Source organism: Anabrus simplex, chromosome 1, assembly GCF_040414725.1.
Source record: "Anabrus simplex isolate iqAnaSimp1 chromosome 1, ASM4041472v1, whole genome shotgun sequence".
NCBI lineage: Eukaryota > Metazoa > Arthropoda > Insecta > Orthoptera > Tettigoniidae > Anabrus > Anabrus simplex.
This window is the reverse complement of record NC_090265.1, coordinates 577714078-577734616: the sequence shown is the minus strand read 5'-3', so window position 1 is coordinate 577734616 and position 20539 is coordinate 577714078. Positions and strand designations below refer to the sequence as shown.

The window sequence follows — 20539 nt, the reverse complement described above, 5'->3', positions numbered from 1 at the left end:
TGATATAACACAAAAAAATAGCCCAAAAGTTCAGTCTGCAGCAGACACTAGATAACTCTAAACCTGTCTGCAGCACGCAGCAAGGCAAACATGAATTTCCTTGGGACCTGTCCTCATTGTGTTAAGTGACCTTTTCCCTTCTTCACAAATGATAAAACTAGCCTTGAGCTGACCAGAAGTAGAAGGGACGCTTTTATTAGATCAAAATCAATCGGTCGGCTCGTCCGGTGCGTTTGCCTTGGTGACTCTGAATAACTTTGGGCTGATCGCATGGTCCTCGTACCGGCGACGCATCTTTCAAATGTCTGCCTTATCAACTGTCGATGGTAGGTTCTGCGCCTACCATGGTTGTAACGGGTAATGGGGAATCAGGGTTCGATTCCGGAGAGGGGGCCCCATAATCGGAATGAGTACACTTTAAATCCTTTAACGAGTATCCATTGGAGGGCAAGTCTTGTTACGACTTTTACTTCCTCTAAATAATCAAGTTTGGTCATCTTTTCAGACACATCGGAAACTGCACGAAGCAGATCCCATGCACCGATCCGAAGACCTCACTAAATCATTCAATTGGTAGTAGCGATGGGCGGTGTGTACAAAGGGCAGGGATGTAATCAACGCGAGCTTATGACTCGCGCTTACTGGGAATTCCTCGTTCATGAGGAACACTTGCCTGCCCCAATCCCTAGCACAAAGGAGGTTCAACGGGTTGCCCGGTCCTTTCGGACTAGGAGGACACGCTGATTCCTTCATTGTAGCGCGCGTGCGGCCCAGAACATCTAAGGGCATCACAGACGGCATCACAGACCTGTTATTGCTCAATCCCAAGTGGCTAGAAGCTGCCTGCCCTCTAAGAAGATGTGTTGTCGCCGGTAGCACAAACGGATACCGGATGCGATTATTTAGCAGGCTAGTCTCATTCGTTATCGGAATTAACCAGACAAATTGCTCCACCAACTAAGAACGGCCATGCACCACCATCCACCGAATCAAGAAAGAGCTCTCAAACTGTCAATCCTTCTGGAGTCCAGGCCTGGTGAGGTTTCCCGTGTTGAGTCAAATTAAGCCGCAGGCTCCACTCCTGGTGGTGCCCTTCCGTCAATTCCTTTAAGTTTCAGCTTTGCAACCATACTTCCCCCGGAACCCAAAAGCTTTGATTTCCTGGGAGCTGCCCGCCGAGTCATCGGAGGAACTTCGGCGGATCGCTACCTGGCATCGTTTATGGTTAGAACTAGGGCGGTATCTGATCGCCTTGGAACCTCTAACTTTCGTTCTTGATTAATGAAAACATACTTGCTTTCGCTTCGGTCCGTCTTACAACGATCCAAGCATTTCACCTCTAACGTCGCAATACAAATGCCCCTGCCTGTCCCTGTTAATCATTACCTCGGGTTCCGAAAACCAACAAAATAGAACCGAGGTCCTATTCCATTATTCCATGCACACAGTATTCAGGTGCAGCCGGCCTGCTTTAAGCACTCTAATTTGTTCAAAGTAAACGTGCCGGTTGACGAAGAAAAATATTAGTTACAAATCTATCAGCATAGTATTCCTCAAAAATATTCTTCCACACTAAGGGTATTGGTGCTCAAGGAACTGGTATCAATTTTGGTCACTGTATCTTGTCGATATAATTAAACAATAGATAATATGTACCACATGTGGTGAAAGGAATTATGTAGCTTATTTTGCCTAGGAATAACAAAACTGGCATCTTACAGAATTAACTATGCATATTTAGTATTGAAAGAAACTGAAGAGTTGAAATGCGTAAGGGAGTAAGTGCCAAACATCTGATACTGACGAAATTGAGTAAAATGTAAGAAAACACATTGATTCACTTATACAATTGGAATAAAGTGGTTCAGTTGTAAGAATAGACCGGACTGACATTGTTGGCAATCAAATCGTTAAAAGGTTTCAAACCTTCAAAATTTCTAACTGTTATAACCTGAAAGTAGGCAGAAAGATCTCTATTACAGCAAAATCTTGATCGAAGGGGCAAAAAGAATGACCACTTATTAAAAACCTCTGTTCAAATTGTGTATTTTGCATATTACAGTGGACACCAAAAACATCATGACAAATAGCACCATTTCAATTTTTATTCTGATATTCTGACTAATGCAGTTATCACAGCAGCTAATTACATTGGAGTGAATGTTCACAAACCTCTCTGTGAGCAGTTTCAGTAACACTGAAGCTATCTCATTTCTCCTCTTTCTGCAGCAGCATCAGTACACAAACACATAAATGTGTCATTGGTATTACAAACATGAACACACAAGTTGTAAACTGAAAGTTGTTGAGAATAGAACGTGTGAGAGTGAGTATGGGCTGCCAGGCTGAGTGGCTCAGTTGGTTGAGGTGCTGGCCTTCTGACCCCAACTTAGCAAGTTCGATCCTGGCTCAGTCCGGTGCAATATGAAGGTGCTCAAATATGTCAGTGTTGTGTCAGTAGATTTACTGGCACATAAAAGAACTCCTGTGGGATTAAATTCCGGCACCTCAGCATCTCCGAAAACCATTTTAAAAAGCCGTTAGTGTAACATAAAGCCAATAACATTATTATTAAACAAGACCTGTTGGAAATATATAGTGAGCACCAATGTTATGCATGTTGGTGTCTGTGATTCTGTTATGTCTGCCTTTATCTTGCCTCTTGCTTTCTGAGCTTTCCGATGATGCTCTAGTTATTGTTGGAAATGTTTTCTCTCTTCCTTTGAAGCTACGTTCATTTTGGCCTGCAGTAGATCACATCTTCTGCAACAGTCTGAGCAGGGCATTCCAAATTTCAGGTAAGAGTATTCCATCATGAATAAAGAATAGTACATTCTGTAGGTGACAAAAGTATTAGGAGGATTTTAAATATAACCATGTTTTATGTAGGCCTCGTCCGTGACTATGAATTATTCATAAAGAATTAGGAGGATTGTTTTTGAAAGCTACATACATTCGATTGATATTTAAATTAAGAATCAAGAAGCACTTGTTTGATTTTGTTTGACTATAGTGGTTTGTTCATATGGAAACGATTCTGTATGTTATCTAATATCAATTCTACTATGATCGGTATGACGAGAAATCATATGTAGCCATGTCTGGCATGTCTCAAGGCCTGACAATAAACATCTGTTTCACCCGTGGTGACTTTTGCGAATTGAGGTGCAGTTGTGAAGTTTTAAAGTGGTCGTGCAGTTGTGCTTTAGCTACACATTTATTATTATACTGTAGGTACTTCATAATGAACGGTTAAATAATGAACATGCATCTATTTCTTGTCGCGATTGATGTTTGTAATGAGTGTATAAGAGTTTATAATATCTGTTACTTGTGCCATACCTACAAACTGCAGCGGCTTCTCGTCAGACACAGAGAGTATATTATGTTGGCTAATGTCATCCTTCATCTCATTCATTACAATGATATAGTGTGCCCCCCCATGTTTTACTTCATAGATAGTCTGGCCCTCCTTCCCTTTCTCAACTAATACACTGACAACCTTATTTCTTGCTGCAAATTTTATCTTGGTAAGTTTTTCTGCATTCTTTTAAAAACCCACCTGGAAGAAAAGTGCTTTATCTTGACTTGTCACTGAGTAAAAACTATGGAATAGAGACTCAAGGTGCATGGCTGATATATTTTTGCAACCCAAATTGCATGAACATGTTACCTGAATTAATAAAAATCTGTGCCAGACTGAGTGGCTCAGATGGTTGAGGCACTGGCCTTTTGACCCCAGCTTGGCAGTTTCGATCCTGGCTCAGTACAGTGGTATTTTAATGTGCTGAAACACATCAGCGTTGTCTCAGTAGATTTACTGGCACATAAAAGGACTCCTGCGGGACTAAATTCTGGCACCTCAGCATCTCCGAAAACCGTAAAAGTAGTTAGTGAGACGTAAAAAACAAATAACATTATTATTAAAAATCTGTTTGATTGGGAAAACCAGTGTTGTTCAATAACTACATGAAAAGTCTACCTGATGCTTAAGACATCATGCATATGCTTACATGCAATAGAGGTTGCTTGCTGTAACCGCTATCACTTCTCATTTTCTTACAGGCACGTTTGTTTACCCCTTTTTTTTTTCTTCCTCCTATTTGTGTTCCTTTCGTGTCAGCTGCAATCACACTAGAGAACAAAATGTAATACATTCAGCATTCAAGAGATGGTCGGCAGCCCTGAAGGTAGTTTTTGCATGGTTTCTCATTTTCACACCAGGTAAATGCTGCTGGGGCTCTACCTTAGGTAAGGCCATGCCCACTACTTTCATTAAATCACTAGGGAAAAAAAAGTTCAACTTGTTCTGTCAACACAAGTAAACACATTAGACAAAGGATATACATGTATGACCCCTTCAGTGAAATTCAACCATACAACACAGCAGCGCCATATGCTTGCTAAACAAAACTGTTTTGGAATCCGAATATACACAACAGTGCCCCATGCAAATAATTTGCTTTGTTTTGTTTATTAATACAGGTTACGTTCATTGGTCCAAACATTCCAGTCCATCCACACGTGTACAGTAATGGTCACATTTGTCTATCGATTCTCACCGAAGATTGGTCACCCGCGCTCTCTGTCCAGTCTGTGTGCCTCAGCATAGTATCAATGCTCAGCAGTTGTAAAGAGAAGGTAATATTCCATCTTGTCATGAATTGTGATGCAATGATGTATACATTTTTTAAAGTTGTTATGTATATTTTGTTTCATTCAACTGTATTAGTAAGACTTGGTTTGAAGGCTAGCTTATTTCATTTCCAAACAGGGTGTACAGAGACTGTAGGGATCTTGCATTTGGCATGTATATTATCCTATCATGGTGTGATTATCTTGTTGTATTTCCCCTTAAAATAATAATCACCATTACTACCAGTATCATCCTAAAATTTAACTTTATACTAGAGCTTTATAAAATATGGAAATAATCTCATTATTAGGAATTTATTCTTACACAAATTATGCTGTGACAGAAAATTTTTATCCACATATTATGAAACTATATACAGTACACATTTTCATCTAACCATGCAACTGCCACTCAGAATAAAAATTTTATGTGTATTATTGCCCATTTTGTTGTCCATTTCCTTGGCTGAGTGGTCAGCATCATGGCTTCGTTTCAGAGGGTCTGAGTTCGATTCCTGGCCAGGTCTGGTATTTTAAATGCATCTGGGTCATACTAATCTAACCTTGACATTTAAACACCACTTTATGTACATTTCCAGGAAGCTTAGATCAGGGGTTAATTTAATATATACTTACTTGCTGGATATGGTCTATACAGAATCATCTTAGTGGAATAAATAATAACTATTATCTTAATGGAACAAGGAGACTTAAGGAAAAATTGTAGTTGCTGTGATAAGATAGATGCTAACGTAATTTAATCTGTTTTCCAGAGAGGATTAAAATTAGCTGCAGCTTTTGTTGATTTCTCAGTAGTTTATGGCAATTTGGAGGTAGATGATGATTAAATTTGTTAAGTTATGCTTAGCATCTTTGATTTCTTTTGTAGGACCTTGAATAGTCATTTGTTGCAAAGATCAGTATTGGCCCCTATTTTGTATATTCTGTACCTTACATATGCTCAAGGCACATCAAATTTGCAGATGACTCAGCATGAGTTTATTAGAGCAAATATTTTGTGAGAACGTTTTCTCAAGATCTAATTGTTTTAAGCATCTCCTTCCATAAATGGAGGCTTCAACCAGACCTAAGTAAAACTAGGGGCACTGCATTCCACCTGTTTAGCATATGATTATAAGGAGCTGTTTCAAACATCCCCACTTTATCTATATGTGGGATTTAAACAACACTTATAGAACATTTCCAGGAAGCTTAATTCTGGAGTAAATCTTTTACATATTTATCCGGTGTTTATTACATTCCTGTGTGGGAAAAACCATATGCATATACCCAAAATTAGTGCCTCATGGAATAAGAGATTGATCCTCGCGGTGTATGATGTTTTCTGTTTATGTCACATTGTGTAAGACCAGCAGAGATGTAGCAGAGAGAAAATTGGAACAGTGGAGAGTAGCTATGGAAGACAGAGGGCTTAAGATCAGTGGGAAGACGACAGAATACTTAGAGTTTAATGAGAGGATCAAGAATAAATGAAAATCCACACTCTGTTTCCAGTCATTTGACTGGGTCAGGAATGGAATGAATGAAGCCTCCATCTAGCAGTGAGGATAGGAATTGTACTAGCTGCCGAAGCCTGTCACACTCCTCTAGGGCAATGATTAATGACTGACAGATGATGAAATTAAATTATATTGGAGAGTGTAGCTGGAATGAAAGATGGCAGGGAAAACCGGAGTACCCAGAGAAAAACCTGTTCCTCCTCCACTTTGTCCAACACAAATCTCACATGGAGAGATTTGAACCATGTAACCCAGTTATGAGTGGCCGGCATGCTGCCGCCTGAGCCCCAGAGGCTGAGGATCAAGAATATGAGTTATAGTTGAAGAGAGTAAATAAGTTTTTAAATGCCTTGGCTCACTGGTGGGTAAAGATGGAAACATGGAGGAAGAGATAACACACAGAATACAAGCAGGATGGTAAAATTGGAGAAGGATGTCAGGAGTTCTTTGTGGTCATAGAATCGAAGTCAAGGGAAGAGTATACAAGACTGTAAAAAGACCAGCAATGATGCATGGTGTTGAAAATGGCTGTAAATAAAGTGCAGGAGGAAAAGCTAGTTGTAGCTGAAATAAAAATGTTCAGTTGAATATGTGGGGTAACTGAAATGGACAAGATCATAAATGAAAGGAGGAACAATGAAGGTAGTGGAAATATCAAAGAAGATAAAAGAAAAAGGACTGCAGTGATATGGCATGTGCAGAGAAAAGACATATGCAGGGAGGAGGGTGGTGGAGATACAAGGGTAAAGAGCAGGAGGAAGACATAAGTGGAGGTGGATGGATTGATGGGTCGCGCAGGGGATGATCTGACAGAAAAGAAAAAAAAGCTGTCACAGCTGTGTGCGACGAGGCTAAGTGGAGAATAGCTGTCAGAAACATCGACCCCACATAGAAGTGGGGAAAGATGTTCAGCTAAATGAGGTCTTGAAAATTATTACTGGTACTAACAGGTTGGGCCCTATGGATGCAGAAGTAGAAACAGAGAAGGAGAGATATTATTGGACTTTTTCAAGAGAAATGAGATGATAATTGGAAACACATTCAGGAAAAGTAAATCAAGAAAAATAATAAGATATGGCTTGGAAGAAAGGAGAATTAAGTCACTTGTAGATTACTCTCTGATAGAGAAAAGAAAAAGGAAAGAGCTACTAGATGTTAACATAATACCAGGAGAGGCACTTGATAGTGATTACAGAGTAGTTGTTGCAAAGTTAAGGGTTGGGAAAATGGCAGAAATAAAAGAGGTTAGAGAAAGAAGATTTAACATTTGGAAATTGAAAGAGGAGGATAAACAGACTTATTTGGAAATGATAAAAGCCAAAATTCCAAAATCAGAAATAAGAGATGTGGAAGATGAATGGGAGAATTTTAACGAAGCATTTGTGTAAAACCGCTGAAGAGATCTGTAAAAGACTTAGCTGTACAAAGAAAGCAAAGGAAACACCGTTGTGAAATTAAATAACAAGAGATGTGGTGAGAGAAAAGAAAAGGTATTGGAAGGTGTGGGATAAAAATGGGAGTGAGGAAGAGAAGTAGTAGTAGTACTCTGAAGCCAAAAGGATGTGTTAGAAGGTAGTAAAGGAAGAGAAACAGATATGGTGGACAAAGTTTGCAGGGGAACTGGAAGAGGAGTTAAGTCAGGACAAGAAGAAACTGTATGGATCCCTAAGAATGAGCAATTTCCCTACGAAACAATATTAATTGTAATGGATGAATAAGGCAATGTGATCACTAAAGCTTCTGCCATCAAGAGAAAATGAAAAATGTACTTTTAGAACCTACTGGATATTGGAATGGGATCTTCATGAATCAAACGAGAAATCTGTGACACTGATGGATGATCCACACGATGAGATTGGTGTAACTCTGTCTGAAGTAGAAACAGCACTAAAGAATATGGGAAATGGGAAATCCCCAAGAGTGGATGAAATGAATATAGAAATGTTTCGAGCTGCTGGGAATTTGGGAATACATTGGTTAAGTAGGATGTTTAAAACATTCTGGAGACAGAAGAATATCCCAGAAGATTGGGAAAAGGGAATTATTGTCCCTGTATTTAACATTTGTGATTATCTGAACATTGTTGATCTTATATCAGACAACAGAAAGAACATGTTTGAGATTTATTGTTTACAGTTCATTGTTTGACACGTACTGCACAAAACGAAAACACAAGACACTCAGTTTCATGCCTTATCGAGTGACTGGGTGTGAAATATCGTTCCATATACAGCCAAGAGAATGATGCTTCCATCACAGTGAGTATGATTTTATAATTATATTTTTACGTTTATTAGTAAAAATCGAACTGTTGTGTTAACTGTAATAATGAAATGTGCATTTAACAGATTTTAAATTTATTTTTGGTATATTGATAGTTGTTTTTCTCTAGCAGAGCATGAAAGTTCCATGTCGACGTATATTGACAATGGGTGTGTATGGAATTACCTCAGTACTGGTTAAGATTTTTCACATATTTTTCTCAGATTGACTCTCAGGGAAATCGTTAGTATCAGCAGAAGACATCCTGAATACTAATATGTACATAGAACCACCTGAAAATGCTTTTCATAGTGATGGCGATAGCGATGGTGACAAGTCCTGTAGGGATATAAACAGTCTGTCTGGCAGTCATCTTTGGGCTGGTGCTAAACTAGTATATATATATAAAACTAACTGAAAATGGCCTAGTGAGCGAAAATGAAGTGCGTCATGTTAGTGAAGTAGCAGCTGGTCCAGTACTATGTATGTCTTCAAGTTATTCCGATGACGGGCAGCTCAACCGATTCATTTAAAATGTATCTTGTTATCGCATCAGCATCAAAAATAAGAAATAGAACTGACCTCTAATTGCGTTCTTTCTGAATGTCTTCCTGAGCAGTGCATGGCTACTTTACTGTTTGACCTCAAAGAACAAAGAGAAGAACTAGACCTTGACACAGTGCATGGCTAGGGAATATATATTCAGTCTTGTGCTGCTCAACATCCTAATGCTGGAAGATTGAATATGAAAGTATTCTCACTCATGTTACGAGAAGATTGTTATGATAGGGTATCCCACTACCTCAAAACAAGGAAAAAGCAAGTGTGACGCACACTATGTGGTAAACCAGCCAGGAAGCAGTGCAGAGACTTTTAATGTTGACTGCCATGTACTTTGCTTCATGGCATTTCACTCACATTAAAATAGACTGGACTACAAAAAAGCGAGTGTAGTTTCGAAACAGACTAAACTGTTCTGAAGTTCTGTTGGTAGTTATGTGTTTTTGTTGTTTGCAGAGTGACCCTACTTGCTGAAAATTTGGTATTATAACAGTAATACAAACATATGAATAAATGTCCTGATATGTTTGAACAGTGTACATTCGAAATTGAGACCAACTGGGCGAGGTGGCCGTGCGGTTAGGGGCGCGCAGCTGTGAGCTTGCATCCGAGAGATAGTGGGTTCAAATCTCACTGTTGGAAGCTCTGAAGATGGTTTTCCGTGGTTTCCCATTTTCATACCAGGCGTATGCTGGGGCTGTACCTTAATTTAAGGCCATGGCCGCTTCCTTCCTACTCCTAGCCCTTTCCTATCCCATCGTCGCCATAAGACCTATCTGTATCGGTGCGACGTAAAGCCACTAGCAAAAAAAGAAATTGAGACCAAACTGTTCTTCAGTTAAGTTTTAAATAATGTATTTTGTGATTTTTATTGTGCCGATTCAACACTTGTGTGAATAAGTTCTTGATTATTACATTCATATGAGCTTAAAATGTAAAGAAATGTACTTTCATCAGACATCTCCTTTACCCTGTCCATCCATTCTCACTGTTAACTTGTGTTGATGTGGAAAATCTCCAGAAAAATTTGTTAACGAGACCTAAAAATATCATAAACTGTTCATTTAGGTTATAGACAACTGGCCTAATATTGCAATATTCCATAGAAAAATAATTTGGGCAGATATTGGTTAAATAGTTTGCGCATGTAAAGAGAATACCAGGCACTCGAACACCACATGCACACATGGAACAGACAGTTAGTGGAAGGTGACCTGTTGGACGACCAAGGAAACGAGGGCTATACTAACTGAAGACAGGTGTCAAAAGTAGAGGAGGGGACTGGAGAGTGATCATGAAGGGAGAAATCTAAATGGACAGACAACACTGGCAAGAGTTTGTTCAACACCACCCTACCTGGCAAGCTGGAAATGTTACATGATGGTGATAGGTTAAGAAAGGTAGCCAGAGAGATTGTGGAATCCACAGAGGAGTTACTCTGACTTTGCATGTAATCGAAGTGTTAAATAGAATTCCGGGGGAAAATGAAGGCCATAGGTGAAACCCCAGCTGGAAGGAACAACATAGATTTGGGAGTGGAAGATCAACAGTGGATCTGATATTGGCAATGCAACAGATTGTGGAAAAAATACTGGGAATACTACAAAGATAAAATTCTGACCTTTATCACATTGAAGGAAGCATATGAGACAGAAGAATTCAAATTTAGAACTGAACCGAGACAAGGGAGTGTGCTATCGCTTTTCCTATTCATTATCATCATGGATGAAATACTCAAAGAAATCAAAAAGAGGACTGGGGTAGGAATACTAAAAGCATGGTTATTTGCTGATGACATTGTGCTGTTGGGCAAAAGTGAAGAGGGAGTTCAAGAACAGCCAAACTTGGAATGAATAGGGAATGAAAATTGACAAAGAAAGGAGCAAAACTGTCGTTCTTACACATAGATCAAGGAACAGAAGAGGAGGTGTAACAGTTCAGGGAGAACCACTAGAGGTAGTAAGAACATTTCTGTACCGTGGGGGGTGTGTTATCAGAAGATGGAAGAATGACACAGCAGAAAAACAGAAGAGTCTAGTTAGGTGGAGGATTTTACCAAAGTGTGAGAGGGCTGTTATAGAGTAAGGAAGTGCCAATATGATGCAAGGAAAGCATGGACAAGAACTACTTTCTACCAGTCGTGAGGTATGGAGCTGAAATTTGGGTAATGACCAAAGCAGAGGAAAGTAAAATCGAGGCAAGTGAGATGAAATTCCTAAGAAGTTTGTTGGCCAAGGCAAGTCAGGAGCACTTAGTGGCACACGTAGTTGTGGGCTTGCATTTGGGAGATGGCAGGTTTGAATCCCACCATCAGCAGGCCTGAAAATGGTTTCCCATGGTTTCCCATTTTCACACCAGACATGGCTGCTATCTTTCCAATCCTAGCCCTTTCCCATCCTGGCATCGCTGAAAACCTTCGATGTGCTTGTGCGACGTTAAACCACTAGCAAAAAACAAAAATCAACACAGGACCGAATAAGAAATACAGTAATATGAGAAACTCTAAGTGTTTGTGGAGTGGGAGAGAATAGAGAGATCGAGACTGAAGTGGTATGGGCACGTAAAAAAATGGGAGGAAGAGGATCTCCAAGTTGATCAGTGTTCTTCCCAGAAATTTTCATCAGCCGGGTGGCAAGAGTAAGTTGCCGAATGGGGAAGACTATTTAAAAACTGAAAATGATAAATTTTTGATTTATTCCCCTCAGGGCATTAACAATAATAGGTAAACATTAACTGCAAAATTGAACTACACTGAGCGGCACGAAAAATGCAACACCCAATAAATGATGTGTAATTATTTATTTAATCGATGTGAAGCACTTCAACCATTGTTTTTAGACGGGGTATGCTATTGGCGTTGCTTTGCGAGTAAACTGTGAAGTGTTGATTGTTTATTGCACTAGCCTCAATTGTTTTTTCCCGCGCAACCTGGAAAACACATCACTGGATGTGAGCCAATAATGTTTTCCCGTTGTTGTAGTGCTTATTGTTGTACCGTCAATTGTTCCCCTTTCAATCACACGTGTTTGTAGGATCTTTCTGTGCTTCTCTTAATCAGCTTTCTGGAGTAAACATGCCGTTAAGCCATGAACAAGCTGCGAAAGCTGTTGATTTGGTGGAAGATGGTGGCAGCATGCATTACATTGCAGAAGTGATGTGTACTACACCTTCTACAATTTCCAGAACCGTACGAAGGTACAGGGAAACTGGAGGCTTTGCAAGGAGACCAGGATCAGGCCCGAGAACAGCAACATCGGAGAAAGATGACCGCTTCTTACAACTTCAAGTTCTCCGCAACTGTCACACCACCGCTATTGAAGCATGAAATCGACTCCACCAAGTTCGAGGGGTCAATGTTAGTGAGAGAATCGTTCGAAGAAGACTGAAAGAAGCCAATTTTCAGTCCAGAAGACCTGCTACAGGACCGGAACTCACCAGAGAGCTTCGCACAGCTCAACTGCGTTTAGCAAGGGAACATCTTGGCTGGACAGTACAACAATGGGATCAAGTGTTGTTCACAGACGAGTCGCGATTCAGCCTCCAATCACCTGACGGAAGAGAAAGGGTTTGGAGAAGGCCAGGCGAAAAGTATTCCCCTTGCCCATTCTCATCCAGAACGCCTTTTCACGGTGGTTCTGTGATGGTGTGGGCAGGAATCAATACAGCTGCAAGGACGGATTTAGTCTTCGTGGAGCATGGGAGCCTTACCGCACATCGGTATGTGGAGGAAATCCTTCTGGGGCATGTTGTGCCTTTCGCTCCGTTTATTGGTGATGGTTTTACACTAATGCACGACAATGCACGCCCATATGTTGCGAGAATTGTGCAACAGTTCTTGGATGAAACAGAGATTCATGCTATGGTTTGGCCTGCTCGAAGCCCCGATTTGAATCTCATTGAGCATGTTTGGGACCAGCTGGGGAGAAGAGTCCGTCAGTGCTATCCAGAGACCCTACAGGACCTACGGAACACCCTCCTGGAAGAATGGGAGATGATTCCTCAATAGAACATTACCGCATTAATCACGAGCATGCCTGAAATGTTGAATGCTGACATTGCTGCAAGAGGTAGCAATACACGCTTTTGAAGATACGAACAGTGGTCCCCGAGATAGTCTCCGAGGTCTGTGAAGTGAAAGTGTGAAGTGTGTAACATTAAAACAGAGTGCATTACCTTTATGAGCTTACTCAAAATTTCCTTGAAATGTGCATCTCTCGCTTAATTTGTTCAATTTGTTTATAATCGTCTTTTCTTTTCATTGTTAGACCGTTAGATGGGACCGTACCACAATATTCCATCATAAGATGGTGGATTAATGTCATAAAAGTGTCATAAATTTAGAATAAATTTAAGTTTTTGAAGGAAATTTTTCGTGCCGCTCAGTGTATTTTAGTGTTATTATCACAAACAAGATATAACAGAGTGTTCTAAACTTCTAGTGTTCTACTGCTCGTTCATAATTATGTTTCACCGCGGCTTACCACTCCGTTGTTGTGGAGTGCCATGCAGGTTTGTGACATCATGCGGAATTGAATGCACTACATTATAGTCAAGCTAAACATTTAAACTCCGATGCAATTGATGCAATTATGCTGACAATAAATAAGACTTATAATTTAAGTGCCGGGCTGAGTGGCTCAGACAGTTGAGGCGCTGGCCTTCTAGCCCCAACTTGGCAGGTTCGATCCTGGCTCAGTCCGGCAGTATTTGAAGGTGCTCAAATACATGAGCCTTGTGTCGGTAGATTTACTGGCACATAAAAGAACTCCTGAGGGACAACATTTCGGCACCTCAGTGTCTCCGAAAATCATAAAAGTAATTAGTGGGACGTAAAGCAAATAACATTATTATAATATTAGTAAATAATTTTACAGTATTTACATTTTAATTTGAAGCACCCAGTGACTCAAATATGTGTTAATATTATGTAACTAGCACATATCTAGGTTATGTTAGCCCATTGGAAAGGTCCTAGGGAGAACACTGTTGATGCTTGAACTAGAGGTTGTAGGAAAAAGACCCAGAGGTAGACCCAGGAAACGATAGAGAGAACAAGACCTAAGGAAGAGAGTGGCAAACTCTTTGAGAAAGAATGGTGGAAAGGCGGGCAGAGAACCTAGTCCGAGATCAAATTGGACTAGGACGACGACGACGACTACGACGACGATGATGATGATGATGATGATGATGATGATGATGATGATGATTACTAATATTAATTATTTAGGGCCTGTACTACGACTGTCAGGTAAACAGCCAGATACGTAGGCTGCAGTTTTGCAAACTAGAAGTTAAATATTTTCTTGCGTACTACCAACGGATTTTAACGACGGTATTGTAATGCGGAAGATGTAGTAACATTTTTATTGGGTTGGTAATAAGGTTACTGAAATTATAGTGAAATTTAGCACGGTGGTATACGTGTTCCCTGGTGTTTTAGTTTTTTTAACTCTATTCCTTTTGAAATTGTATAACTAGAATCCAATATCAGACTCTTATTAAGCTATAATGTGGAAGTTGAGGTCAAAAACAGAATTAGGACTGAAATCTACACATACGAAGAAATGTTAAAATTAATTAACTATATAACGAAACTGAAACTATTATAGAAAATAAAAAGACTGAAAATGTAACCTGAACGCAAACGTTAAGATTCAGGTTATGTACCTTTTTTTCCTTCCTACTACTGTTTACAAGGATGCACGTTACGACGAAAGTAAAATTTATATTCGTAATTAATGCCACTGATGCAACATAGGATCATTTTTTATTATTAATTCAATTTATTGTTTGCTCATTGAATAAGTAGTTAGGTTCTTTCTTTTCAATACAGTGTGAGAATAGTAACTGGCAAGCATTTATCTCACTTTAGTGTAAATACTTAGTAGCAAGTTGTTATGAAGTCAAAGAAATATAACCTCCTTAACATCCTCATTCGACGGCCGAATCACCATGAACAACATCGTATACCTTTATTCCATACGTGCGCCGCGGATAGATTTGGAATAGAACCCACGCTTTTAACACGCATTCTAATGATTAGAAAATGTGTACTATCACCTCTAGTACCCTACTGACTAACATTTAGAGGGTAAAAAAAAAATGTTAGACTATTGGGACTTGAACCCACGAAAAACTGCATAGCAGTAGACGATGTTGCCCTAACGACCATGGCTATCCGTGAAGCTTGCTGTCGACTTGCTTGTGTACAACTGATATAGTCAGTAGCAACAACTTGCTAGCTTGGTGAAACTTTAAGAATTCTGTGATAGCTGGACAGGAAGCATGACATACTTTATAAATATATACATAGATTACATTGTAACAACTTAATTTCATACAGCATCATGCAGATGTAGATTCATCTTGATGTGTAGCCATCTTGATTCTTACAGTAGCATCCCTGATAGGAGCGAAGTCCCAGATAAGAGTGTTAACTGCCTCTACAACTTCGGCATAGCTAACCTCGAGAATATTCTCCCAGATTGCACATAAACGAAAGTCGTAGTATGCGTTTTCAACCAAACTTCCAGATAAATGTGCAATCTGCCTCATAAATTTAAACCGCACTTTTATCTGGCTGTCGTAGTACAAGCCCTAAATTAATGTCGTATGGTCCACCTTTTTCAGTACTATATTATGCAATATTATTGAATGTCCGACTCGTTGGCTGAACGGTCAGCGTACTGGCCTTCGGTTCAGAGGGTCCCGGGTTCGATTCCCGGCCGGGTCTGGGATTTTAACCTTAATTGGTTAATTCCAATGGCACGGGGGCTGGGTGTATGTGTTGTCTTCATCATCATTTCATCCTCATCACAACGCGCAGGTCACCTACGGGTGTCAAATAGAAAGACCTGCACCTGGCGAGCCGAACCCGTCCTGGGATATCCCGGCACTAAAAGCCATACGACATTTCATTTTTCATTGAATCACATTACTAAACTAGGGACTAGTTTCGGCCTTGGCTGGCCATCTTCAGCCTTAATGTAATATATCTAATAACTAATCAGATGTAAAAACAAACAATTGACATGAAAAATAATGTACAAACACACAATTAACATTAAAATCTGGGATGAACTAAGTGTAAAATCTGAAAAATAATTTAGGTTCTAAATTCTTAGCATCTGGAGTGTGCTCATCATCCAGACTCTTTCTTGTATTGATATTCATAGAAATGTTAGTTCCATCACTGCTAATCATTACAATTTCAATTGCAAAACAGGAACGGGTAAATGTTGATTCTGTAGTCAGATCATCAATCACCAAATCTACTTGAGTGGTGTTAACAGTATGGATGTCACTGTAAATAACCACCAGCTGACGCAGAACTGCTAGATGGTGTTTCCACATCGACCAACGTAAATAAAATGAAATGTTCCTGTAGTGCTTATTAAAATCATGCTGAAATGCTGTTGGACATTGTCAGGACGGCACATGGAGTTATGGTTAAAACTGACACATTCTTAATTTGTGGCTGGTATAAATCGCAATTCATTGCAGTGTCCATGAAGTTAACCTGAATAAATGATAGATAAAATTAATGAATAGAAGGAGAGAGAGAGAGAGAGAGAGCGTGTTAGTAAAATGGCATAGGTTATATGAGACTTACCTCTCGTTGCAGCACATGGTGGTGGTGGTGGTGGTGGTGGTGGTGATGATGATGATGATGATGATGATGATGATGATGACTTAACAGATCTACCTTTATTCATTAGTTGTCTTAGCAAATATTGTTCCTCCACACCTAAGAAGAAAAGCAGCAAAGGCTATTTTAATAAAGAAAACCAACTTTTACTGAGACTTCTGTACAGGGCACTGCAGGAACCACTAATGATGTATCTGAAATCCTGTAAACAATCTGAGGCTACTCTACAGACAGCTGAGATACTCATTACAAGAGCAGAATCAAGAGAACATAAGGAAACGGCCACCTTCTATTGCCATCTCATTCAGGAACCCTCAAAGAATGCTGAAGGATTCCATTCCCTTGACATCAATGGTCAAAACTCAGTAAACACCAGAAAGACCATACTCGTTATTTTGACGTGTTAGAGTGCTTTATTGCTAGACTAGAGAAATTACACAGATGTTATTTGAACTCACCTCCATTTAAAGACTTCTAATGAACTACAACAGTGAGTTTCCTCAAAAAATTGAAGTTCTACCAAATATATGGAGAGAGTTATGAAAGTTTTTACCTTAAAGGACCCCTGTTGGTCATTATGACCGGTGTATATTTTGAGATATTAACATCTCAGAACTTCTCTGCTTGCAACCCAGGAGATCACAATAGTGATAACTGTGTTACGTTTCATGCCACCTGTATATATTATTTCCTTTTTGCAACTGCATTCTTTCGATTTTATTTCTGTGCTGTACAGTGTTTAGTCAATAAGTATAAAATTATATTGTATTGTTTCGTAGAGTCTAGCTTTCATCATTACTATGGAAAGTCACGGTTTTAGATCACGGGAAGAAGTAATACATTATTTATCATCATATTTATCATAGTGTCCAAAGAAGAAGATATTGACTATGATGTAGATGTTGATTATGTCCCTTCTGCATCAAAATGAATGATCTGAGTAGGCGATGATGGAAATAATGACAGATACAGTACCTATTGTATGAGTAAAAGAGCAGGAGTTTCATCCTTCTGTAGCAGGCTCAAGTTAAATTCCACAGGAATTTCCTGCTCCTAGGCCTGGAATCTGCTACCCAAGCTGTAGATACAAAAATAATGTTGATCTTATTACTGGTATTTGATATTCAAGATGGTGGCTGTTTAAAATGTTGTAACTTGATAATAGAGTGACCTCTTAAGATATTATATTACAGTTTATTATACACTTAACCTGAGAAAATTGAAGGAAAACTCCACCAGTCAGAAAGACTTTACTAATCTTCACGATCTTTGTTAAAAAGGCCAAAATTAAAACCAAATAAAACATTAAATAAACTAACATTTGTCACTAATCTCAAATCCAAGTTTCCATATATACTATAGACATTAAGTAACCCTACCAACAAGGGTAAAGAAGCCAGTGAAGTATAAATCAACAAATACACCCCTGCTTGCATACACTCAGGTTGATAACCCAAATCCAAAATTAAAAATAAAGTAGAAATCAAACTACTTTCAAAAAACAAATAAAAAGAAAACATTCTCGTTCTTCTGAAAGTGTGTTGTTTGAGTCATCAGTCCATAGACTGGTTTGATGCCTCCATGCCACCCTATCCTGTGCTAACCTTTTCATTTCTATGTAACTATTGCATTCTACATCTGCTCTAATCTGCTTGTCATATTCATACCTTGGTCTACCCCTGCTGTTCTTACCACCTACACTTCCTTCAAAAACCAACTGAACAAGTCCTGGGTGTCTTAAGATGTGTTGTATCATTCTATCTCTTCTTCTCGTCAAATTTAGCCAAATCGATCTCCTCTCGCCAATTCGATTCATTATCTCTGAAAGTAAAATACAATATAAGGATGAACGCCATCCGATAAATAAGTTTCCCTACTTTACAAAAAATACAAGCGGGTTATTTACACTTGTGAAATACTTTATTTTCATTCTACAACTCATTCACTACTTCTCCACATAGTCACCATTTCTGTCCAAACACGTTTGGTATCTTGACAGTAGTTTTTTGATAACCTTCATCATACCAGGTTGGGTCCTGTCTCCGTAGCCAGTGGTTCACCTTCGCTTCCACCTCTTCATCAGTCGCAAACCGCTGCCTCCAGGGTGCAACTTGAGTTGTAGAAAGAGATGGAAATCACTCTGGGCAAGATCCGGAGAATAAGGTCGATGGGGGGAAAAGGTCCCGTTTCAAGTTCCGCAGCAAATCCTGGATCCTTCGAGCTGAATGGGGGCCTGTGTTGTCATGAAAGCGCAACACATTCCGAGACAGAAGACCAGGACGTTTTCGTTTGATTGCAGCTCTGAGATTCATAAGAACCTCTCGGCTGTGACCATAGTGCATCGGGGCAGGTACTCAACCAATAGAACACCATTGCAGTCCCAAAGGGCAGTAGCCCTAACTTTGCCCGCAGAGGCTGAGGTCTTGGACTATTTTGGGCACGTCCACAAGGTTTCTTCCATACCATGCTTTGTCATTTTGTTTCTGGAGTTGAATGATGCACCCAGCTTTCATTTCCAGTGACAGTGCGGGAAAACGTTTGATTTCCCTCTCTTTGAAACATTTGCAGAAAAGCTGGAGCCACCTCGATCTGTTCTTGCTTGTGAACATCAGTAAGCAAACATGGGACTCATCTTGCACAGACTCTTCGATACTGCGAGACATCTGACAGGATTGTCGCAGTAGAGGAGCGTCCAATTTCCATACCAGGAGGCAGTTGATTCATTATCTCATCAATTCTGATGCATTGATCTTCGTCCACCCCACTCCGAACTTCAACAGTGGCTGCAATGTGTGAAGCGGTAACGGGCCTGCCGCTGCGCTCGTCATCATGCACATTTTGCTGTCTTTCCAGGAACCATGAATGCCAGCGGTGAACCATTTGGATGCTCTTGCATCCTTCGCCATAAACACACACTAAATGGCGATGAATATTGATAGCCATTTCATATTTTTCCGTGAAAGAGCGAATAACAGAATGGAGTTCAAAAGCGGACACGTTTTCAAGTGGTAGCTCGATGGCAGATGGCGCCATACTGCCAAACACGGAGCAAGCACGTGCTGTTGAAGGTCAAGCGCAGCCACCATACCACAGTGACAGTTTCTACAGTACCAACTTAATTTTAAAGCATGTGGTTAGCAGATGGAAAAATAGGGAAACTTATTTATTGGGTGGCCCTCATAATAAAAGTAAAATATAGACCTGAAACAATTGATTTTATAATTTAACACAAAAGATTGATTCTCTAGCAGTAATCATTACAGCACAAATTCAAAAAACTCAATAAAATAAGCCTATAAGATAAAATGCCACAACCAAAAATCTCAAATTTCCATAGCTTCCTGATAATACACACCCTAGGAAAAATATTAAAGTTATAAAATATATTAAAGACTGAACCACACATCAGTAAACAATTAAAAAACACAGTGGGATTAAAAATATAATCACCGAACTCGATAGCTGCAGTCGCTTCAGTGCGGCCAGTATCCAGTATTCGGGAGATAGTAGGTTCGAACCCCACTGTCGGCAGCCCTGAAAATGGTTTTCTGTGGTTTCCCATTTTCACACCAGGCAAATGCTGGGGCTGTACCTTAATTAAGGCCACGGCCGCTTCCTTCACACTCCTAGCCCTTTCCTATCCCATCGTCGCCATAAGACATATCTGTGTCGGTGCGACGTAAAGCAACTAGCAAAACAAAAATTATATATATAATCATAAACCTAAATTTTAACATTGTAAAATTCTAAATGTTTGAAAAAAATCATTGCCATGATTACGAATTATAGAAACTAGCACAGACAGCCCTAAGGCCCCTCACACACAGAAAACGTTAGAAAAAACATGTTAAAAATCCATGTTAAAATAAAGCTCTTCACTCACTCACACTCACTCCGTAGGCTTCTGAAGGAC

The 20539-nt window shown here is 39.7% G+C and overlaps 1 protein-coding gene across 4 annotated transcripts in view; it reads left to right on the top strand.

Annotated features, from left to right (window-relative positions):
* The window catches only part of LOC136857155 (ubiquitin-conjugating enzyme E2 W), a 335437-nt gene that overhangs the window by 134359 nt on the left and 180539 nt on the right, over window positions 1–20539 (top strand). For 3 of the 4 annotated variants that reach the window (XM_067135584.1, XM_067135581.2, XM_067135582.2), the window contains exon 4: window positions 4486–4641. In XM_067135584.1, the coding sequence (XP_066991685.1) occupies window positions 4486–4641 (156 nt within the window). Of the gene's footprint in view, window positions 1–4485; window positions 4642–8291; window positions 8332–20539 lie in introns of those variants that run through there. The other variant, XM_067135585.1, reaches the window with a different exon arrangement.